Genomic DNA, 24,518 nt, shown 5'->3' on the forward strand with positions numbered 1-24,518 from the left:
GCTCCGTGTGCATTGAAAATCCCTGGGTGCAATATGTGATCTGGAGCTCTTGAACTCCTTGAGTGGGAGGGGACATGGCCTCTAAGAGTAGCCCAAGGAATGCTGGATTGCTGCTACTGTGGCCAGATTTGGAAAGTAACAGGCAAAATAGCATTTACCCAGAAATTCACCTCGAGTAATTGTGCCCAAAACACTCCAAGTATAGAGGAAGATTCACAAAAGATTTTTTTTCCAGCTGATTAAGAATAGATTTTAGTGACTTGTCCCTTCCATATCTGTTATGTATCTGCTTCTGGGAAAATTAAATGTATGAAAAAAGATTAAAACACTTCCTAGAGGGCTAGGTGCAAGAAGCAGCTCACTGACGTGCCAAATTCATTGGAAACCTAGTGAACTCTGAAGAATAAATTGGAGGGAAACAGGAAAGCTTGTATGGAATTTGAGCTGGACGGAGAGGTTAACATTCTGAAACTACTTGGCTGTGATATGAGAATGCTGATTGTAACAACCAACCTTCTATTCCTACATTCTCATCAAGACTGGGACCTCTGCAGCTGCCTAATATGTTTCAATATTGAGTTAGGCACACAAAAGCATCACTTCTGGAAAAGAGGATTCTGTACGAAATAAATTTGGAGGTGTTTCTTCATTTTGCAACCACTGGATCTAATCCAATGAACTTTCAAACTTAGGAAATGCAATAGCATCCTAACGGAATTACAATATCCTGGATATTCAGATCCAAAGGGGTGTTCTGTCAAAGCACCGAGCAGTTTTCCTTTTTAATATCTTGGTCAAATTCTAATACAACCTTGTGAACTTTCATGAAAGCACTTGTATAAGCAAAAAACCCCAAACCCCAAGGTAAACTGGGAAAACATTGCTGGCCACAGCGTTTGCTTCTGAAGAATCGGCTAAAGCGCAGATCTTCTACCTGGTGAAATGCAGCCCCTGTGATGCTGTGCTTGCATCCACCCACACTGTCTGTGCTTTCAAAATGGGATTCCCGTGCTCTGCCACGAGAGCTGACAGATGAGCCTAGGCCAACGCTTCAGAGCAGAGTGATGCTTACAGAGGTACCCTGGGTCAGGAGCCACTTACCTTCACTGTGGTCCATTGCCAAGGACTGCTCCGTGTCCGCGTACGTGCGCGTGCCGTGGCCCTGCACGGGGTCTATGCCGCTGGTCTCCATCAGGTGAACGATGTCCATGCGGTTGATTTTCGTGAGACATTGGGTCAGGTTGGTATCTGTGCCATTGGAACGACACGGAGCAGCTCGGTTAACAATCAAGCACGCTCCCTCCCTTCTCCATAGGAAGGGCATATATAGGAGACTGACTGGTATCATATATAAATTACAGATACATTTAGAAGCAGTGCTATATAAAATCTAAAAAGCACCAAGCGGCTGCCTACAAAATCTAGCGCTCCGTTTTTTACCTTTTAACAAATTTATTGATTTGCTGTGTTTTACAGAAAAGACTAGAGACAACATTGAGTGCAATCCCTGGTCATCCTTTCTGTAGCCTCAATTTCCCCCAAATTTTCTTTGTGATTACAACACACACCTGTCACCTCAGCTAGCAGATTGGAGACAGTTACACACAACAACTGGAGACAAACCTGTTGCATGTTTCCCATCCCTTTCAAGCCAGTATTTGAGGAGTGCGTGGCTCTGGTCTTGAAGTGAATTGGGATTTTCAATTCGGATCTGGTGAATTTGCTCCTCTGTGAAGTCCAGCTCTCTTGCTAGCTCTGAAAAAGAAATCCACCTCTGTAAAGAGGTCTGCTGCTACTACTACTACCACTCCTTGGTCTAATTTCATTCAAAGAAAAGCAAATGTCTGTGAAATATCGTTTAACCTCAAAACCTGAAAAAACATTTGCATCTCGTTCCATGCTACTTTCACTTGTCTCCACTACCCTTCACTGCCTCAAGTCTGTTAAATCCACAATGTTTAAATGGCTGTTTAGAACAGGCTCCTTGTTAACAGGACTCTCAGTATCCCAAAGACAATAAGCTTCTGAAATATTTTTAGGAAACATCTTGAGATAATCAGAAAATCATCCAAAATAAACATGATGGGACTGTGGGCCATTCCCCTCCTTGCTCTGGCGCAGACAACGTGCACTTTTACCTGTCCAGCTGAATCCAAGATGATCCGCAATGTGGGCCAGTCTTTCCTCTGTCCTTTCCTGATCATCCTGTTGATCTAAAGGTCAAAGAGAGCTACAAGTTGCCTTTTGCAAGTTAAAATCCATTTCCATAGGAGAGAGAGCCCAAGAAGGGAAAGCCCTAGTCTTCATAACTGCTGTGTCTAAACATGGACAAGCTGCTAAATTCAAGGAAGGCCTGTAAATGCCTAAGTCCAAAATGAAACCAAAAAGCTTGGTTTTTCAAAAAGCACAGGACTATCTAGTTTTGCTATCTGAAAAACAGGCATTCATGTGAAAATATAATCTAAGACTGAAGCACCTACTGTGTCTACTTTGGCCAGGCTTTTTTACTCTAAAACTTCATTTTAAAGTTCAGTTGAAGACTGACTAAGTCAAGAGCCATAGTTTTCCATGCCTCCTTAGTAAATGCCAGGGTTGAAGAATTCATTGAGACCAGTGCTTCTGATCACGTTCTTTCTGTTGTAGGGCAAGTTTTGTTCAAACAGTCCATACATCACTTCAGATCATGGTCTGCACGTGAGATACTGCTAATTTCAGCATCTTTGACCCTTTGGACAGGGAGTGAGACAAAATACTGACAACGAAGGCAAGGAAAAATCAGATAGTCATTCGTCAGTCCTCCTTCACTTCACTAATGGTGAGGCTGACGGCTCCTCCCATCCCCAGAGCTAATTTGAGGATGGTGGAATTTGAGTTTTGATTTTCCCTGAATGCACACGTGGATTGCGACACCTCCAAATCAGGAAATTGCTTAGGGTTTGTGATATGCACGTGTCATTCTGGCTCCTGATTTCAATTAGGGCTACTCAGTACTAGCACACAAATAGGCGAGAGGAAAACCAAGCACCAGAAAATGTGTACTAAAGTTACTGGTGACTCAGAGTTTCCTTCAGACACAGACTGTCAGAAAAAAGGAACGTAAAAAGCTTCCTTCTTCATAACTCCTGCAGATCTCTTTTTGTGTACCAACTCAAAAGTATAAATTTGCCCATCTCGCTTTCAATTGACGCCCCGAGCATTTTATTATTAGTAGCAGTTAATAGCTAGTAATAGGGCCAGGGAAAGTCAAAAGCCAAAACGTGCATGACCTAAGCAATCAGTTTAATGACAAAACCATACATATCTCTAGAAGTGTTTTTGCTTCTTAAGGTAACACTTCCCATAAGCATTTATGGTTTGCAATCTTGAGATTGTTTCACAGACAAGAACACGGACACAAAACAAAAAAACCCAAACACAGCTCACAAGGGGAAGAAAAAAAAAGCACAACTAACCACCAAAAGCTGAAAAGAAAATGCCACACGCATTACACCTGTACACAAACGCACACGCACGCACACACCAAAGAAAACAAAAAACAAAAGAGCTTAATTCATGACATGCGTCGCACAGGGAATCCCAGTCGTTGGCAAATACCTTCAGCACGGTCATGGGCATTTTCGTCAGGGATACGTTCAATCTGAGTCTCTACAGACTCATCCCAAATGGGTCTGATGTCAAAGATGTCTTCAGGAACTGACTGCTGAGTCTCACTGGATGGCACATTTTCAATAACTGAAACTTCTAGGGCGCTACTGCTTTCATCATCTGAAACTAATTCTTGTTCTCTCTCTGACTGCGTGAGTCTTTCCACTAATTTAGAAGCTTCGTCACTAATTTCTTCAAAAAACTCTATGGAGTTTTTATAAAGATCAAAAAAATGGTCCTTACTTTCTTTTGTGGGACTAAAAGCACCGCGGGAGCCTGTAGCGCTTCTGCTTTTAACTGGCAACCGTGAAGAAAATACCTTCGATCTTGCTGTTGTTGCCTCATCTGAGTCTAGCTCAAACTTCATCTCGCTCTCCCTCTCCCTGGCCTCTGCCTCTGCCTCAGCATAACTCCTAGCTTTGATGGAACGTTTGGCCTTGGGGTCCACGGGGCTACTGGCGTCGGATTCCGATTTACTGCGGCTGTCTGGCTTTGCAGGGACCGCGCTCGTCACGTCGAGCGCTTTGGGTGACTCTGGCTTGCGGACGGACGTGTCCGCGTACGAGTGCTGTGGTTCGGCTTTTTGGAAAGCGGTTTTCACGGGAATTTTAGACTTTGGTTTCGCTTGGTCATCTTTTCCTTCACACTGTGAACTGTCCAGGAAGTCGTCCGGGGAAAGGCTCTCGTTTTCCGACTGTTGTGAGGATTGCGATGTGGCAGCAGCTGTTCTTACAGGGATTTTGGATTTGCTTTCACAAGAAGGCACACTCTCCATTAGAGCAGTGGGGATTTCAATCACAGATCTCTGTTCCTCTGGGGAAGAGTCTGGAGACTCAGCACCCTGTTCAGAACTAACCAATCGAGTGACTTTGGAAAAATCTAATTCATCTTCTACCGCACACTGCTCGGGAGAGATGGGGCAAGGCACCTGACTGCTATCGACCGTGTCGGTCTCCGATCTGGAGAGGGGCTCAGCTTCAGAGGCAGCGGTTTCTTTCTTTGGTGATTTTGAAGAAGCTGAAATACCCATTTTAATTGGAATTCTGGATTTAAGATCTGCTTTCGCAGCGCCTGCACTGGCACCTTCACCCATCATTTCTTCAGATCTATCACTAGACTCGGGTGATGGGGGTGAATATTTCAACGTGTCTTGTTCTTGTATATCTGGCTCCTCTGACTCTGAAGGTGCAAATGGGTCTGGCAAGTCCTTCAGCTTTGAAGATTCTGCCTCTGCTGCTTCTTTCACTTCTTCACATAAAGAAACTTCTTCCTGAGGCTCCTGTCCCACCTGGAAGAACTGAAAGCTTTCATCTGGGTAGTTCCTTTTGGTCATGTCAATGGCTCCACTTCTAGTCATCTCAAACAACTTGCCTTCCTGAAAAAGAAAAGGATTTTGTTCACTGAGTGGCGTCCCTTCTTCGGTGGGTGTCCGGGCTGGTGTTGTGTCAGGGGTTGTGCCTTGGGATCGCCTGTCTACCATCAACCCAAATATCTTTTGTTCCTCTTCTTTCACCCGAGCTTCAAAAGCTTCATCGTCTTCACGTATTTCGCTCCACATGTCAGAGTCCACATCGGTTCTAGTGATGACAACCTGACCCATCAATTTTTGTGTTTCATCTCTTATATCCTCAAGGGCAGATTCAGATAATTTTGGTGAATCTGAGGTCGGAGACCCTTGTGACATTGTCTGAAATCCATCCTCTGGTTTGGGCGCTATTTCCATGTACACCTCCTCTGAAGAACAACATTCACTGCCCGTGTCTCTGCTAAGTAAAGCTTCACCGGTCTGATCTTTCCCTTCTGCAATAGAACAGGTTTCCCTAGACAGCAGACTTCTACCAGATCCTACCTCACTTTCAGAGTCAATGAAGAAATGTCCAGAAGACACATTTTCATATGGGCTCACTATATATGGAGCATTACCGTCAGCAACATCTGCTGCACAGCTGTCAAGTTCCACTGTGTCAGTGCTTAGGGATGAATACTCTGGTAAGGGCTCCTCAGCATGACCAGCCCTGTGAGATGTCTCACAGCCTGTATCTGCTTTCCCCAAATCCCTTGCCGAAGCAGAATGGTCAGTGGGGTCACCTTCGGCCAGTTTGCCATCGCGTGGAACAAAGTACTCGGTGGTACCGTGTCCACGAGAAAGACCATCTGCCTCCTCTGACACAGCTCCCGCAGACATGAGATCGCTGCGTGGTAATGGGGCTGCGGCTTTGACATCCTTTGCAGTAGCATCGCACCGCCCCATCGTTAGTGAAGACTCGGCGTGAACCTGTGTTTGACAACAGTCACCGACAGAGTGACAGGGAGCACACCCAGATCGTGTGACCGGGGCGTCGGGACTGACCGTCTCACAGTCACCTGTACCATCACAACACGTTGATTCTGTGCTTTCTGCTGATGCACAACCATCGGAAGGACAAGTGCCCGTGGAAGGCTTACAGCTGCGCCCAAGGATAAGCGGCTCCTCTTTGTCACCTTCACCTTGTGCTTTAACCTCACCTATCCTGACAGAGCATGGCTGGGAATCAATGGGCTGGAAACCTGCTTCGTCAGGGCTAGAGCTGGAGTCAATACTAGATGGTAAAGGTGAGGGTGGCTGCACTCGGATCACAGGCTCCATTAAGAGGCCTGAGTCAGCTTCTTTTTTGAGCCGAGTCAATTCAGGCTCGCTTTCGGAAGAGGAAGAACTCTTTCTAGACTCAGCAGCAGGAGCCACCACCGTGGGTATGTCCTTTTCTACTGCAGCAGCTGGCTCTGATGTTTCAGCCTCACGAGAGGCTTCTGAATTGGCAACCGCAGAAGATTCATCTTGCTTACAACTCTTTTTATAATCTCTTTTCTGCTTTGCTTCTTGTTCCAATTCATCAAACATTTTGATTTTGGTCACCATTTTAAACATCTCTTCTTCAGGGGTGAATCTCTTCTTTGGTTCACTTTCCGAATCGTCCTCCGGTTCTTCGTTGACTTCAGGGATGGTGGCTGACTTGGGTATGTCTGCCATTTTAGGTGTGATTTCATAGCTAATTTCTTCCGAACTAGGAGTTTCGGGGGAAACGGGGCTTTTCCCTGAGCTCTCCATGAGGGATGTTTGCTCTAGACTGTCGTCATCGGCACTTCCCTCAGGGTCACGGAGAATCCTGGAACGCACCGATGCCAGCTCTGGGCAGGCTTCTGCCTTGCTAAGAACAGACGGAAGAGGACCCTGCCCCAAAATACAAGCTTTCACTGTTGGTTCTACGGGGCTGCTTTCAAGGGAATCGCGGCAGGGGGACTCTTTCATAGGACTGGGCTCCAAAGAGTCAGGTGTTTTGTGTGATGAGTTATCTTCTAGCACTGGGCTTGCTTCCAGGGAGTCTTTATGACTTATAGTCAAAGAGTCATCTGCAACTGGGCTAAAGGCTTCACTATCATGGCTAGCAAGTGAAAGTTCCAATTTCTGGGGACTTCTAACTGTAAGACGGCGTTCACAGGCTACATCTTTTTCTTTCTCTAAAGCAGTGTCATGTGTTTCAGAAGACTTAGTGAAATGTGCAGTGGTTCTGGATTCTTTATCCCTGCTAATATCTTTCATAATGGAAGCTGAGCTACTTTCTTTAAGTTTATCAGCCTCTTCTTCAGAGGCTGGAGGTACATGCTCTTCTGATACACAGTCAGAATGAGACTCACTAGTCTTGGTAACAGCATCTAGCTGCCTCTCAGTAATACCTTTTTCATCTTCCTTTGAGGAGAGTTCCTTCGTAGAACATGTTTCTGCTGTTGTGTGTACTTGAGCCGCTCCTTTAGCATCTTCAATTTGCCCATCAGTTTTCTTTGGTGAGAATGAAAGACTTTCTGGGCTCGTTTCAGGAGTCTCTGCCAGACCCTCATGCTTGTAACTTTCCTCCGAGCTGATCTGAGGGGTTCCGTCAAGTAGGCTGCCTGGAGAGTCAGCCACACCTTCATGTTTAAGGCTCTCTGAGCTCCCCTCAAGAGCAGCACTCTGCAGAGAAAGAGCAGGAAGGAATCCGTCTTTCCCGTACTCTGTGGGAAAAGCAGCACCGAAAGGACTGGTCAGTACTTGCTCCAAGTTAAGCTCTCCCTCCTCAGTCACTGAGAGGTGTCGGAACTGTTGGTATTTGTCATTATCCTCCAGTTCTTCTTTAATGACATCAGAGAAGTCTGTTGAGGTTTTCCTGTCAGGGCTGATCTGGAAGTCAGGATCTCCCTGATCGTCAGGAGTCCTGCCCTTCCCAGCTGCCGTGTCTTTGGCACTTTCAGCAACTATTACCGGAGGGAGAGGTTCAGTTGGCTTTTTGCCGCTCTGTTCTTTTACTTGGTCTTTGCCACCGGCTTTCTTGGCAGTTTCGATGGTGGAAGTTTGCGTTTTTCCTTTCTTTGATTGTGGCTCTTTCTCTGCTTTTGACACCGTGCTCGGTTTGTCCTTCTGTTTGTCTGTCTTGAGGTTTGACACTCGCCTCGTTTCACTCTGGGAAGGAATCGTTTTCTTGCGGGGAGTTTCCTTCTCAGGAGCCTGTTGCTTCTGTTTGACAGATTTGTGCTCAAAGAGTCCGGAAATATTCTTGGATGGGTCTTGCCCTGACTGGAAGGCTTTCATCAGTTCCCGAACGGACATGGTCTCTTCGAGTCTCTCCGTCTTGGATGAAGGCGAGACGGGCGGCTGGGCTTTGTGTGCTACCGGCTTCTTGACCTGCGCTGGTTTTTTAGGCGCCTTTTCGGCAGGCCCTTCTTTTGCCTGAACTCTGACGGGCAGTTTTGACCGTACTTTTTGCTCATCTTCCACTCGTTTCTGAAGAGCTTTCACTTTATCTTTTATTGAGCCAATGGGAGTTTCCTCGATTACAGGAGACACGGCTTTAGGCTCCGGAGCACCTGTCACCTTTAGGCCAGCCTCCCCAGCCGGCGCCTCGTCTGCAGTGAGCTTGGGCAGCCTCAGTTTCTCTCCGCTGCTGTTCACCTTGCTTTCCTTTGGCTTTGGCTTTTCTTTTAGTTTTGCCCTAAAGGGCTTTTTAACTTCTGAGGCTGCCTTCTGTTGCTCCTGTGAGCTTGGTTTCCCGGTTTTTGGAGATTCTTTTCCTTTTTTTTCAGAATCCCTGCTTACTACTGCAGCTTTGACTTTCTCTTCTACTACCTCCTCTTGTAAGGCCTGTGGCTGTTTCTCATGAAGAGAAACGCGTGTTTTTAAATCCTTTCCTTTCGTGTCCGGCTCCCCTTTTTTTGTTGTCCCTTTGTCTACCCTGACTTCTAGGCGGCTCGGCTCTGTGACTTCTGATGGAGCATTTCTCCTGGCCTCTTCAATTTCTTCATCACTGACAATGATCCATTCTTCTTCTATGGGTTCTTGTCTGGAAAGGGACTTCTGCAAAACATGTTCTTCCCTGGGGTAGGATCCACCTCTCAGAATTTCATTTACTTTTTCTAAGTCCTCTTTCACTCTTTCAACTATTTCAAAAGGTTCTCCTGGCTCTTCTTCAGCGGACTTTTCAAGATCTTTCACTTTAATGGAGCCTGATTTATCAGAAGGGTCAGTTGTCAGGATGGCAGTCATTTTGATCAGATCTTGTTTCATCTCAGAAACTTCAGACAACAGGTCTGGACTGGCTAGTACAGGGACTTCATTAACCAGATGGCTTTTCAGGACAGATGTTTCTGTAGATTCTGTCTCGTCATCTTTGATGCGAATGAAAAACATTGAAAGTAAAATGGAAATCAAAAATAGAGATTGGAAAATGCAATCAGGACTGAAAATGACAGTCTTTGGCTGTAGTGGTAGGAAGGTCAACAAAATGGGCCGGGAATGGTGGATCCACAAGATCTGAGGGTACAAGAGCAAAGCAAAGCTAACAGGGGGTGGGAAAAAAAAAACAACTGAAAAGGAAAATGGCAGGAAATAACTTGCTTCACTTTATCGCTAGAGCACAACCACACATACAGTATCAAAGCTGGAACAAACCAAATCAGGACACCACTAAAAAAAACCCAAAACAACAACAACAACAAAATTTCAAATCAAAACCAGAAGAAACACAGTGAAGTTACACAAAGAGAGGCATCTCAAGATTGTTCAGATGTTACAGATCAATGTTCAAATAAAAAGAAAAACAAGAAAAAAGGGGAAAGCATTAGAACTGATTGAAAGTCAATTTCCTCTAAGAGAAAGCCAGTGTTAGCAAACTGTCAGAATAACATTGGGTTAACAGTTTTGTTTTTCTTAATGACCAAAATAAAAAGTGAAAAGTAATTCTGCAGTAATCTAAAATATGATCAAATACGTAGAGATCTGAATCAGCTGCAAACCGGCATTTCATCTAAGGGGATTTCACACCTACACAATGAAACAAACAGGCTTTTGTTTTAAGAGGCATGGTCCTTTCCTTGGAACATCCTCATTGACAACTAATGAACTGACTGAGGAAAGAGAAGACAGAGAAGAAAAGGAGAGATAATAAGAAAAAACTGTGAATCAACTTAGAAGTGATTTCAGAGTTTTAAAAATGTAATGTATGGCAACCCAAAGTCACAGACAGTCACACTAGACACATACGTACAATTCATGTAAGGCAAGTTATTTCCATGCAAAGCAAAGGTGTTGCAAATGCTGCTGGGTATGTAGCTTTGGTTAAAAACAAGAGCTCTAAAAATTATTCATATAAATTAAAGGTACATGAAAACACTGTAAAACATACTGTGGTGAAATATTTGTCTAATCTGGCAATCAATATACAGGATGGTGGCTGCACATAATTCCCATTATGCCATAACTGCCTGCCGGTAATATTTCATTTCAGCAAGGACTAGCAGAAAATGGATATTGAACAGAACAAAACACTGGAGAACTGAAGCAAGTTACAAACAGAACACAACGCTTAGGAATCACAGATGGACATTTTTCCTTTAAAGGTAGCACGTCACGTGGAACCGCACATTTCGGCACCTCAGTGAAAGTCAAAGAACTAATGCAAATATGGAGACCTTAAGCAACACATAATTAACTTATTTGTAAAAAAAGATCCATTTTGCAACGCTGTTCTCCTGGGTGTAAGGAATGCTAAATATTTGTGCTGTACATTAATTAGAGCCAGATTGCTGCAGGGTATTGTGGTGCTGAAAATGTGGTCTTTTGGTGCTGCTGCTTTACAATGAACTGTCTGGTGCACGCTGAAATGCCAGCCAGTAATTTTGTAAATTTGTAATATGTACTTTCATAAATAACAAATGTATGACTTCCACTGGCCAATAACTGAGTTACTCAGCCTGAAGCAAAACAACTCCAGTGGGAAATAAATTGGAAGTGCTATCCAGACAGTGTGTGGCTGGAGCAGGAACACTCTCTAGGGTTCTCTGGGGCACTCAGCAGTGAGAAAGCGGCAGGAGGACAATACAAGACGTTGCACTTTAACTGCAGACAAGGCGAGACGTTGCACTCCAAACTGGAAACACAACAGATGTCATTCTTTCCTGAACAGATCCAAGAAAAGGCTGCATTTGGAAGCAGCTCTCATTAGGGACACTTCCATGTGTTCAGATATTAGTTTGATTTGCCTCTCCCATAAAGGAGACGTTTGCGAACCCCTTGCCCGCAGTCACTCATGGTCATGGCCTGATTGTGCATTTACAGGGGGTGTTTGTGCTGTGCCAAGCCCTCAGGTCAGATTTCCAGCCATATTTCACCACAGTAAAGGGTGGGGCAAGGGAGGGAGGGTTAAACAGCCTGATTCCTTTGGACAGTATCACTTTTTGGCATGGTTGTATTCCATGAGATTAATGAAATATATTGGAGTCCTCATTAGGTTTTCATTAAAAGTGATACTGTCATCTGTCTCAAATATGAGGCAAGAATGTGTGTCAACAAATGGAGAAAACAAAAGAAATGGAGGGATGAGCATTCATACAAGCAAAATAGCAATAGCAGGTTCACTAGGGATGTCAAAGGAAAGTAAAGGCTTAGATGAACGGTTTTTAACTGTATTACTTGTTAATTTACATGTTAAAGTGTATTGAATTGGATAGCTGCTGAGATATTAAATTGGTTTTTATTACATTTTTAAAGTATTGATGTTATTAGCAATAGCAGTTAAAACTTAGCTCTCTTTCATGCTTATCTTTACTCTTAACCATCTCTCATACAAATTGCATTATAACAGTCTCAAGAAAAAGAAGAAAATCTTACTTTTTTCTGAAGTCATATCAACCTGGAAGAGGAAAAAGCAGGAGATTTAAAAGTTCAAATATAACTGCTACACAGAAGCCATGGGTGAAGTGTTAGTTGTATGGAGACACGTGGACTTAAATGGAACCAAGAGTTCATTTAAAATAACAGTAAAAGCATGGCTTAATTTATTTAGGGTCTCCAATATCAGAAAAATGCTTACTTCACTATAGGTATGATTAACAGTAGATTCAAAATGTTGCAGTGTATTTTCTTTAAATGCTCTTTAGCAAGTCTGGAGGACCTAAACTTTTGCATTACCAGGTGTTTGGTTGCATTGCTCTCAATTTATTTCTTCCTGTCTAACACAAAATAGTCCAGTATGGTTATGTGAAGGCATGTGGTCCATCTGGAAGGCAACCAGGAGGTTTCATCCATTGTGTTTCCTTGGACACGTTCACTCTGAGAGCATCAATCACATTTTTGCCTCTGTGCCCAGTGATGATGAAATGCAGGTGCAACAATGAAGGCAGAACTGCCCAAGGCATGACCTAGGGCTGGATGCCACTAATAGCTATTGATACCTATAAATGGAAACTGTGGTGACCCTCACAGGCACCCTTTTTGATTTTTCAGAGTTATTTGGGTACAGATCATACAAAGCCATACAATTTTACTGTTATTCAAAAGAAAACACAGTCCTTGTCAAAAAGGAATTAAACAAAACACCATCTCAGACCACGAAAATTCAAGAAGCAAATTTTTGAGGTTGCTTTGTAATTTCAGTTTATTTCAGTTCTGCAAGCATTTGTCCACACGATCACATGTTGCTTAAATCTGGCTATGGAAAAATATGCAAAGTTGCAAGTAGCATTAAAGCTCTAATTGCCTATACAAAGTTGTGGTAGGGGTAGGACAACTGTAAAGAATGCAAATCAGCTGTGCAGTACTGCTGGTACAAGATACTGTGTATGGTAAAGCCCCCAAGGTTTTAGTGAGCGCTGAAAAGGTTTAAATAGCTCAAACTATTATTTATAAAGATAAATGCAATATGCAGTCTCAGTCAAGATTTAGGAAATTCGTGCCTTTCCATGAACTGATGCTGAACAGAAGGAAATCCCTGGCCACATGTGCATGTTTGTACATGCCTGGCAATCCTTCAGGTTCACATAATTACACCTCACAGTCTGCAGTGTGTGCAACACATGCGTAATAGCCTGAATTCCTCTGATGCACACATCACCCTGCATGGTAACCCTGCATTCCTAGGATGTTCTAGCTTCCCTCACTTTCACTTTTTCCACATCAGTCCAGATTTATGTCAGCATAGGAATTAATATTACTAACAGAAAAATTCATGAAGTCAATAAAATATATTTTAAAATGCTTATAGTTATCAATTGAGCTTGTCTTTTTGTGCTTTAGTTTCCCATACAAAAACAGAGGTCATATTTACCATAGGAGTGGTAAGTGTTTCTGCAATGATAATAGGAAAGCGCATGCCAAGCCACAGGCCTGCTGAATCTGTCGTGCAGGGCATGGAAAAGATGTGCATCATTTTTGGGGAGCTGGCTATTCTCACAGTGTTTCCAACAGCTGAACATCATCAAAATGTGAGGACGCCTCTCTAATGTTACTCCTTTGTGTAGAGGTCAGACCTGAAGTAACCTAAGTGCCAGACCAGAGCTGGGAGCTCTGGGGGGAGCTGACACAATTTAGTTTATGCTAAAGATGAAAATTCTAAACTTTTTACTTGTTAACTTCTGGGTTAACACTGGCTCTGTACTGGATGTCAGTCACCCAGCTCAGTAACCTGTAACATCCAGTCTACTGGATGTTACCAATGGAGAAGTCTGGTCACTTTAACATGGGGGAAGTTCAACTTTGTCTATTCCCAAAGTGAGTCTGTGCAAGTCCCTCGGTGCTGTGCTTGTAGCACTGAGCTAAGGATCAATTCTGAGTTGTTAATTGTGTTAATTGTGTTTGAGTAACGTGTGCAGGCAAGAGCACGCTGATTTAGCAACATTACCTCTTCTGGTTCTGGATCTGAATCTGATTCCTTTTGGTCCCAAAGTGCCATGCAAAAAGAGAACGGGGAAACAGAGCAGGCAAAAGGCAATTTTTAGAAGAGAGTAGGAAAAAGTTAACTTCCCACAACATTTAACAGAAAAGAAGAAAATGCAGCACATTTCTGCAGTTGATTTCTTACATCCAAAAGCAGCAAAACTAAACACAAAAGGCTACAGAATGAGCAAAATACAAACAGAAAAGTTAGACATCTAGTGATCCTTATTTATAAGAAAACTTTAAATATATAGGCGCTTTTTCACCCATAAATTAGCATATATAAAGACTTAAAATATTCAAGAACTATTACCATTTAAAGTCACAAAATGCTGAGATGCTCTGTTTTAAAATCATACTAAAATGCTAAAATGCTATAATAAAGATTAACTATATTCTAAAAAAAGCTGAGAAGAAAATGATCACCATTTTGGGCAAAAACATCCCTAAAAGGCACGTGGCTTCTCATCTGACCAGGAAAGAAAAATAACTTGTGTTTTCAGAGAATAAATGAAAACTGACACTTTCTAAGGAATGAAATGTTTAATATCTGAGGACACCCTCTTTCATCTCTTCTGAGTCCTCAGGAAATACCTGATGATGTCTTCCAACACTAGCATTAAGAGTACCAAACCCAAGACACTGAAACCCCTTGCACGGAATTTTTTCCTCTTTCAAGCCCCTGCCCACAAAGCTTTAATCCTGTTTTGCCCTCCCCCTCCTTTCTTGTTTGTATGATAACGCTGATGCCTGCAGCTGGGTATCATTTCACAGTACCTTTGTGTAAATGGGTAAAGTGATGTTTAAATTACATATGGCTTGATGAACGAGGCCTCTGGTAGATTTTGGCTCCTTCATGAATGATAATCGTCCGCAGGGCTCTTGAGTGCTATCTCGGACCTGGCACAGTGAAAATACACACATTTAGCCTGCTGCTCTGCTGTGTGAGCTACTTGTGTCTCTCAAAACTAGTCAGCAGGAGGGACCAGATGGGGAGAAAAAGTCCATGTAGGCAAAAATAATGTGTTTTCACTTCTCCCCTCCCTGCTGTTTGTAAATGTATGTACAGATGTATTTGTGAATTCAGTATATGCTGAATGTTTTTGGTGGAAAATTCAGCAGGGGGGAATATCTGCAAAGCCAAAGGAAGGCAGTGGCACAGATGAAGTTGTAAATTAAAACAAGCTTACCAAATATTGCTGGTAAGGAGGGAGAAAGCTAAAAGTTTGTCTAGCAGCACACAGCAAGTATAACACAATGATGGGGTGGGTTGATTTTCTCCACTCACTGGAAGTTTCCATTCATAAATCATTTCTCTCGGGCTGTTATTTATATAACAGTAATAGTTTCCTCCTTTGTAGTCAGAATGTCAGGGTAGAAGGAAAAGTTTGTGGAAGAGGTTTCCAGTTCTCTCTAGTCTGCCTCTCAGAAGAGGTGGTGATGGTACCTCGGTGACAGCAGCACTTCTGACCACAGCGGGTTAATGCATTACTTAATTTGAGAGGAATGAAGGGTTTTAACTTTGGCTTTCATTTTACAAATTTTCCTACTCATAAAAAAAAAGCTTTTAAAATGGAATAGTATAGGGATAAAATTAGGTTACTGTGGGGAACTGACATAAATTAAGTAGTTTGGCTTTCCTTTGTTCACAAAACATATGGTAAAGAGATAACTTGAAATATCCAAAAAGGAGCCATCAACATTACCTTCACAAACAGAGGAAGTCTGTTTTCTTTGAAGGCAAAGAAACTGAATATATGGTGCTGCCCACTCTTTGTGAGTGGCACCAAATTGCCAAAGCAGTCAACGTAGATGGGTTTTCCTTCTAATACCTGTTGTAAAGGAAAAAAAGCAAACCACCAATCAATTCTTGTGAGGTGATTAGGATTGCTTCTTAAGGATAACTCTACAACAGTTCAAAATCAGTTTCTGGAATTGTTAGGACTTGTCCTAAAAATTTACAAGATTTGTTAAGTTCAGTGACCTAAAATGTGTGGAAACATTTCAGATAATTAAATTCCAAAGAGAATAGACTGTTAATTTAGTAACAATAGTGCAATACTTTAAATGACAACAGTATATGACTTGGCGTCATAAATCTGGGCAAATTTTTACATCTAGATTTTAATTCAGATTTTTGATTGACTCCAATTTTAGCATACTTTGTTAACCTGGCCCCATCACCACAGTCAAAGAAATATTTTCTTCAGCCATCAGAATTCAGTGTGTTCTTACTGAGTCCTATTATTTCAGATGGATCTGTAGAGGCCTCAGGTAAATATCCCTGTGAAATCTCTCTATAATACCACTTGTATCTTCAGATTGCTGCTGTTATGGCCCCTCCACATGTTTGAGTATCAGATCAGCAGTTTGGGAGATGTTTCATCCTAAGTGCCAATCTGTTCATGGTTCATGCTTACTTTCCAGAAATTGAGCCTTGTCATTCAGTTAGATAAGCCCATATTTTATCTTGCACAAGAGATGCCTGTCAGAGCTTCAGAAGCAGTGAGGACAAATCTTTTAAAGGTGGAATTCTCATGGAAAAGAGACTGAGCTAAGCAGAACGTGCCACATAAGTTAAAGCACCTTCAATTTGTCATCCCTTCTGAGGAAGCTGACAGAGCCAGAAAAACTGCCTTTAGCAGGCAGTTTGGTGAATTCCACATAGGAAAGCTTTAGCCTGCTCAGCAACAAATGTCATGCAATTTTATTTTTTTAAAGCAGAATATTAATCAAACCTGCTACTTTAACTTCTTGGTATGTGAATGTGCTGACCCCTGTCAGTTGCCTTTTTGGTTAGTGATGTGCACTTATGGGGTTACTGGAAGATGGGATTTAGCCATCATTTTTGGCCCCAACCCTCTCCCTTTAGCCCTATGGACTGAGTTTGTCAGTGCCCCTCTGGGAACAGGGTTTCCTCACTACTTTCTCCTTACACCTGACTCAAGTCCAAGTTTCCATCTCATTGTAGCTGCTGATACTGCAACGTGACAGCAGCTGTTGACAGGTTCTTTTTCAGACATTAAAAAGCAGAGAAAACTTAAAGTGTTGTACAGTACCTCTACATCCCTGCTTCTGGCAACTTCAGCAAAGTTTTCTTGTTGTTCTAGAGTTTTATCCACCTTGTCATCCGTCATGCAGAAACATCTTAACCGTGCTTCAATGGGATCATGGGATTTGGCAAACACCACAAATTTGGCCATGTAGGGGACACAGATAATTTCTCTGTACACTTGGGAAGCAAAAGTAACAGATTCTTGTGTCTGACGACAGTCTATCAACCAAAATCTGTAAAAGAAAATGAAGAGTTGTGCCAATGGCAGAGAAGGATTTAAGAAAGGAAATTCTATTTTTCCCCATCCTGGCAGCATTAGCTGGTAACCACAGCAATGGGAGATAACAAGGCAGAATAGAGTAGAAAAAGAATTGTCACTCTTGGTTTTTGTCTCCCACCCAACTTAAAGGAAGTAGCAGTCCATTCCTTACATACAACAGCAAAACCTGAGGTCTTTAGGTGAACGTGAATGACTCTGTCCACTGCGCAAAGCTGCATGCAAAATCAGAAATTATTCCTATGTGAATTTAGTCACCAGGCTCTTTCCTAAGAGTAAAACATCCTGCCTTCTTTCCCAGCTACCACTTGAGTTTCTCTGTGGAGTTGAAGCCATTTCTTTTCAATTAAATCTACTGTGTGGGTGGAAAGCTGGAGTTTCCCAGCCAGCAGATGAAGGCGGAAGTCAGGAGAGGTCAGAGGCAGCTCAAAAGCTGCTCTGATCTATAGGGGTGTTACTCCTCATGGTGGCTTACACTACAACCCAAAGCACACCTTTGGAGTGTGACTGCTCTGCACTTGCACAAATGCAGCAGAATAACAGCAAATTCCACGCTGTGCTCATCTTTAGAATGTTTAACAAACGCACTGCTCAAAACCCCTGGCTGCTGACATTTGCAAGAGGGAAAGCATGTGTGCGACAGAAAGGCTCTGCATGCTGATCCTCTCCTTTTCCTGTGTGGGAGAATTATGCTGTGCTGGACTCCAACTGGAGAGGCCACATCCTCTGAGAAACCACCAGATGCCTCAGTGATTTGCTGTCAAACACCAGTGGCTAAAAAGCCCCAACAGATATTAAGTCTTTTAAAAGCTGCAGCTCAGGAAATGGAAAACAAACACTGTGCCTCCAAGTCTGCAGTGTAATTCACATGGCAAATATATCTCTTTCCCAAGCTCATTTTGGACAGAATTAGTTTTACGAATGGTAAAATTGTTGCCCATCATTAATGCTTAACTAGACATAAAAAAATTACTGTAAGTAGCAAAGAGCCTGAAATTAGATGAAAAATCCAGTTTTTTTAACTGTACATCATGTTTGTGGCAAAGTGGATAGCTGAACATTCATTGACATTAAAAAGAAGAGGCAGAACCCATTAAAATCTCTAGATGGGACCCTGCCTCAATCACAGAATATTAATAATAGTAACCAATTTTCATGCCATCATTAGGATTAAGAAAGATCCACCAAAAATACAGGTTGCAGCACCATAAAGTGTCTCCCTCATTCTGGCCCCTGCTCCTGGGGACTTGAAAATTTTAGGGATTTGGACCTCTCAAACTCTGCATCTTGTTTCCACAAGTGGCTCTTAAATTAGTCTTCAACTCCTGCCTCCAGCTCTGCAGCAGCAGCACTGAGCAGAACGCACTGCAAGATCCCCCTCTCGTGGCCACCGCTGCTACAGGGGAATGTTCAGCGGCACCAAACAGAAACGTGCACCAGCAAAGCAGGCAGCTGAACGGGAAAACAGCCCCGTTCTGAATTGAGAAAGGATAAAATAAATAATGCTTTATTTCACCTAATGTTAAACTGGAGGTTGGACTGCAAGAGCTGACCTCGTTTTAACACTGAATACGCTATTTGGATAAATAACAAACCGAATTAACGGCAATAACTGCCCCCGACATTGAATGTTTGCACTGAATTTCATGGGCAAGTTATCCACGATTTTTTTAAGTGTTTGCTGGAGGACACAGCCTAGATGGAATATTTCCAGGTCACAGATTGCATCTCCTGTTACAGAGGAGGAGAGTTTTGGGCCTTTCTGTGATATGCATCACGGACACAAGCTAAAATACATTTATACATTCATATCTGTTATTCCTTTTTTAAAATGAAAATCTGTTTTCAATAAGAGAGCAGTTAAATCTCATCACAAGAACAGATGTACGGAAGAGACGCTTCTAGACCCCAGTCTGGCACACCTACAGGCCCTTTCTGCCTGACTTCTCAGTTTTGGATATTCCAGAAGTAATATCTCCTTCAAGATGTCTAGTGTGGTACCCAAATAAGGGATTTCTGTTTCCATATAAATTTTCATAATAATCAATATTTCTGTTGGTTCTACTCTCCAAACTAAAATAGTTTAACAGAAATATTTGTGGAATAACGTCATGTATTTGAGAGTACTCCTGTGTAAGTCCTGTTTGGTTGTGTAGGTACCTGGCAGACACGTTCGTCGTGAAGGAAACACATTCATTAACAAATGTCAGTGGTGTTGTCCCGGTGATGTCTTCCCATTGGGCAGGGGTGGTTCCTCCTGAAATTGCAGAGGGTTAAAAGTAAAATCAAAACCAAGCAAGTCTGTGACTTTTTTGCTTCAAAGAAATTCTTCATGGTTTTTAATTGCCGTGAAACAAGTAATAATCCCAGATATGCCTTCTCCTTGGGTCCACTAATGCTAACAGGACCGGATGGGCTTACCCTGAAAAACCCAAATGCCCAAATGATTTTCAAGTGATAAGCCCTGTGGTACAGGATTTAATTAATTAAATTAAATACTTGCAGCTCATTTGTGTCCCTTAAGGAAGACGGAAGGAGATGTTAATCACTTCGGAGCCATGGCAAGTAAAGTGCTTAACTCCAATATTTTCCTCCTAAGCATCCTGCAACTTTAAATCTGTACTACTGCTACTCTGCCAGGCAGAGCTATGTTGGTTCTCAAGAAACAAACTATAAGGAAAACACAAAAAACCCCACCAAACTCAAAGTATGTGAATAGACACATCTCTTGTTAGTGCACATAACAAATGTTATTCCTGGTATAAATTAATTGTTTGGAAAGTAGCTTATTTTCTCAGCTTCTTGCCCCAGTCAGATTTCCACCCAGCTTCCCTTGGGTGCAATCAATTCAGCATTTCCAGCCCTGGGGACTGCCAGTTTCAGGATGCACATGGAGAGCTCCAGGCCTGGCATCCTACCTGTTATGCTGCATAGTAACCTTAGAGTGGGCGTGTCGCCTCCATAGCCGTTCATGAGCCCATCGCTGGAGGCCTTGGGCACGGGAATCGTCATCGTGATGGGCTTATGGAATTTCCTTCTCCTGGGCTCCAACGTGACTATGGGGCTGAAGGTAGCCTTGTTGCCCAAAATCTTCTTTGTAAGTTCGGTGTGCATAGGCTGAGCCTTTCCAAAGCAAGGGGAAAAAACAGAGCAGTTACTTGAAAACAGTTTAAAGACGTGTAAAGAACTGGGTCTGCATATTGCCTGCAAATCCCTTAACTTTTCAAATGGCACAATTTCCCATGAAAATCTGCAGACAGAAGAACTGACTGCCAGTGAGAAGGGGAGACCTCACTTTTTCAACTTTGCCATGCCTGCCTCTTCTTCCTATCCCCTTTCTTGTTGCCTATCAGATTTTTACAGCATCAATTTAAATTCACTTAACCAGAAGCTAATGATAACCTGGTCACTTTTTCCCCCGAGAACAAACTCTGGCTGTTTTGCAGTGCTATTCAGCAAATCCCAGGAGATTTCAACAAGTTCAGTCTCCTGGACAAGGTAAATCATGGATGCATGCAGCAGGAGGACAGGATGAGACCAGAGAAGACTTCCCTCTCTGCAGGAAGTGAATTGTTACACTGGTTCAGTCATACTGAAAATCCATACATTTATTTGAATGGATTTTTTTTCTTTTATTGCTTTTTTCTAGAAGAGTTGTAGCCAACATACAACACGACAAGCTGAACACGCTGGTTCTCTGCTCCGAAAAGGAGATTTGTCACCAATAACAAAAGCAAAACTCTGTGAATGCTTCGCTGTACCTGGAGGCCAACGCGAATTCTCTTGGTGAGTGCCCCTTCTGGGAAGACTGCCTGCACCTGTGGGACCACGGTGCTGCTCAGCACCCCTCCCTCGGGCCCGATGAGGTTGCTGTCCTGTTTGATCCGGGACACCACTGCGAAGTACTGAGGGAAATCCCGGGTGATGATGCGACAGATCCGCTTCTTCTCAAGCTCCTCTGGAGTGTCAAGTACTGAGGGCAGAAGAGGGGATGGTCAGAAGACCAGAGTTTCATAGAAACACTACAGGCACCTTCAAAATGCACTCAAGCTTTCCACAGTGTTGCTCAAGTTACACGAAGTACTTTGTCTAGAAATAACGGGAAGAGGAAACACACGCCTGTGTTCAGCTGAACCAGAGCACTCAAGACAGGACAGACAGACAGATTGAGCCATGAATTGAAGGCAGCAAACAGAACAAACTGACAACACCTCCAAGATCAGCAGCCAAACAAGCCAAGGGATTGGTTCCAGCCCCTTCTACCTCACCTATTTACAGTGTCCTACGAAACAAAATTTCAAAACAGTATCAAAACATGTGTTTGGCTTTAACGCTGTGAGTTGTCTTGTTTACTTTGGGATTTGTGAGGGTTTTTTTGAAAAAACCCACAAATTAATAACAACTTCTGCAGCTCCTAGACAGCCCGAGGCCGTTCTGTTCTCTCAGAAAGCAAGAGTACCCATGACTGACATTTCCTCCCACACACGGAGCTGCTCCGAAAGGATCAGTGTGGTAATTGCCTTGTTTTGGAAAGATGTTTGCTATGGAAGCTTTTTGTTTAGCACCACGAGAAGGAACATGAGAAAACACGTCTGGAGTCTATTGTCAGCTTCACGAAGGGGAGACATCCTGTCCCACCGCTTCATCAGCCCATGCAAAGGAAGTGAGCGCCATGGCAAGAGCCGCTACCCTCAGGGTACAGAAGGAACAGGGGAGCAGGATAAGAAACCAAGTGCCACCGGATACCTTCATCCATCCCATTCAGGATTTCGTTCAGTTCATCCTCGGTGTATTCGCAGAAATGCTCCTTCCAGCTGTCCCCGTTCTCGCTGCGCAGGATCACCAGCTCTCTCTCCTTCCCGCGCAGGGCGGCAAAATGGGGAATCTCCACAATCACGGGCCTGGCACAGCAACACAGCGCATTAAATGCACACGGGAGAGAGGAAGAAACAGGATTAACAGCAACTCTATTCAGTCTGCTACAAAGTGACCTGGAATTCTACCTATTTGGCTGGAATGCTTTGGCATTGTCCTAAACTAGCAGGCCACTAACACAGACTAGATTGTTACAGGGACCCAGTAAGTGCTGAAGGACAGATGAAAAAGTGCATTCACCTTTTTCCACAGTGTGAATGAGATTTGGTAAGATAACAGTGCTTATCTGGAAATTTGGTGATTGTTTTTGCAAATCCATCAAAAACTCATGCTCGTTTTAGTTGTCACTACTGTCTGGGTTAACCTGTGCAACTTCATTTCAAAGAGAATCTACTGTAACGTATAGGAATAGAGGGACAAATTCTGATCTCACTTATACTAGTGCAAATCAGAATAATTTCATTGCAATCCGGAGGCGAGTATGTCCCGTGCCAATTTAACTTTGTAATTCTGTATATTCCAATGAATTTATTCCTGATTTACACCCTGGGAGAGATACAGGAAGTCTGAGGAGATTGTCTGGGTTACTATTGCAGTATAAGAGATAAGAATTTGCCTTGTTGCCTTGCAAGTCAACATCTGCACCAGCATATGCGCCCATATATATATAGATATATATATACACACACACATATACAACACATATGTGTACATATATCTGTATTGAGATATACATATACATACATAGTCTTAGAAATAAGAGAGAAGATATAAAGATATTTGTAGGTTACACTTCTCTAATTAGAGGACTCACACAGGTCACCAGGTATGTAGTAAATGCCACGTGTTCTATCACACTGGTGGTATCCAACATATAACTTATTGATTGATCGCTCCTTGATACAAAAAGAACAGTTTAAAATTTACAGTAGATTCTTTTTTTCTTTTTTTTTTTTTTTGTGGTCCCAATCCAGGTTGCTTTGCTACAGACATCAAGCACAGAACTAGGAAGATTTCATGCCAAAACAAAAATGAAGGCCACAGTACTTGAAGAAAAAGATACAAACATACCACCAAAACAAAACCACAAACCACAGAGGTTGAAAAATGGTCCACTAAGGGTTAAGAGTACAAAATTTCAAATGATAGAAAGGGACGATATCATGGGCATAATGACATAAAAAAATCATATTGCAGAAGGAGGAGAAGAATGGGGAGGTCAGCATCCATCAATTTGTTTCAAGTCTCTCCTACCCAAGGAATTTGGTCCCAGGAGGCCCCAGCTGAAGGATTCGGCTGACCAAGCTTTCTCCCTCATTAAGTGGGGGAGGAGCCGTAGGCAGATGAAGTTTACTGAGTACATCCAAAGCAGCAGTGAAAGAAAGAACATAAATAAACTTTATGTATTTTTTGTGCCAGAACGCCAGTGCCACTGTCTGGTCCACAGAGTGGAATTAGGCTGTACACTGAATAAGGTTCCGTCCTAGCCATGACAATTTGGTGACCCAAATCAGAAAATTCATTTTGTTCATTTAGGATCTTTTCTTTCTTACGGGGGTTTTGGCTGCGTCCTGAATGGGAGCAGGATCTGGACCTCAGAATGCACCCCTGCAAACAGTACAGTGATTTTCTGATCTCGCTGCCAGCACAACACCTTGGAAAACGCTTCCAGGAAGGGCACAAAGATCTGAGAGTGAATAAACTACACTATATGCTTGTCTTGCAGGGGAGACACTCTCATCAGATAGGAAAACCATTAAAAAAGAATGGGAGACATACTTAAAATCCATTTGTGAGTGACAAAGATAATGGGAAGACTGAATGTGACAGCACAGTATTTCTTCTGCTCTTTAGATTTCTTTCTCCTTCTTTTTAGGAATGACCAAGATGTGAAAAGAATAAGTGGTAGCACTAACAAAGATGGTGGCTCTGATGACTGCCTGTTATAACAGGATTTTAAAGCAACTGAGTTGTTTCCAAATGGATTTAAATTATTGGTGTATACAGCCACTTTTTTTACAGTTTCTGAATGAAGTTAATTTACTGCATTAGAAGGGGTTCCTTCAATCATCCACTTTTGGATGTCACAGTTTTTAGGGAGAATAGTTGGTAAAACTAATTTTCAGAAGTGCAGATAACTGCTGCTTTCAGCTGAAAATTTTTAAAATGAGCTCAGTAGCAGACACAGATCTGATCTTGCTATGGGCTTCGCAGCACAGGAAGAGAGAAATGGCCAAAAAAATCCAGAGTTGTCCTATTGTTTAATTTAGCAATTTCAGCCCCAGAAAAATCAACAGCACTGTGCATCCCTGAGAGTCCAATTTACTGATACCATAACACAAGACTCTTAAATAAGCTCCTGTTACCTTGTGTTGTGTAGGTAGCAGGCTTCACATTTGGGGGGTTTGATCAGTGCAGTACCATTAATTTTTTTAATATAGCATGAACTG

General features: G+C 42.7%; 1 protein-coding gene across 22 annotated transcripts in view; it reads right to left on the reverse strand.

Annotated features, from left to right (window-relative positions):
* ANK2 (ankyrin 2) overlaps positions 1–24,518 on the reverse strand; it is a 260,764-nt gene that overhangs the window by 10,166 nt on the left and 226,080 nt on the right. For 21 of the 22 annotated variants that reach the window (XM_058838913.1, XM_058838926.1, XM_058838925.1 and 18 more), the window contains 12 exons: positions 21,940–22,094; positions 20,955–21,166; positions 20,112–20,316; positions 19,354–19,450; positions 16,921–17,149; positions 15,568–15,693; positions 14,639–14,761; positions 13,827–13,856; positions 11,819–11,840; positions 2,139–2,213; positions 1,624–1,755; positions 1,102–1,248 (listed from right to left, as the gene is read on the reverse strand). In XM_058838913.1, the coding sequence (XP_058694896.1) occupies positions 1,102–1,248; positions 1,624–1,755; positions 2,139–2,213; positions 11,819–11,840; positions 13,827–13,856; positions 14,639–14,761; positions 15,568–15,693; positions 16,921–17,149; positions 19,354–19,450; positions 20,112–20,316; positions 20,955–21,166; positions 21,940–22,094 (1,553 nt within the window). Of the gene's footprint in view, positions 1–1,101; positions 1,249–1,623; positions 1,756–2,138; positions 2,214–3,594; positions 9,319–11,818; positions 11,841–13,826; positions 13,857–14,638; positions 14,762–15,567; positions 15,694–16,920; positions 17,150–19,353; positions 19,451–20,111; positions 20,317–20,954; positions 21,167–21,939; positions 22,095–24,518 lie in introns of all 22 variants that reach the window. The other variant, XM_058838927.1, reaches the window with a different exon arrangement.

Source organism: Poecile atricapillus, chromosome 4, assembly GCF_030490865.1.
Source record: "Poecile atricapillus isolate bPoeAtr1 chromosome 4, bPoeAtr1.hap1, whole genome shotgun sequence".
Classification (NCBI taxonomy): Eukaryota; Metazoa; Chordata; class Aves; order Passeriformes; family Paridae; genus Poecile; species Poecile atricapillus.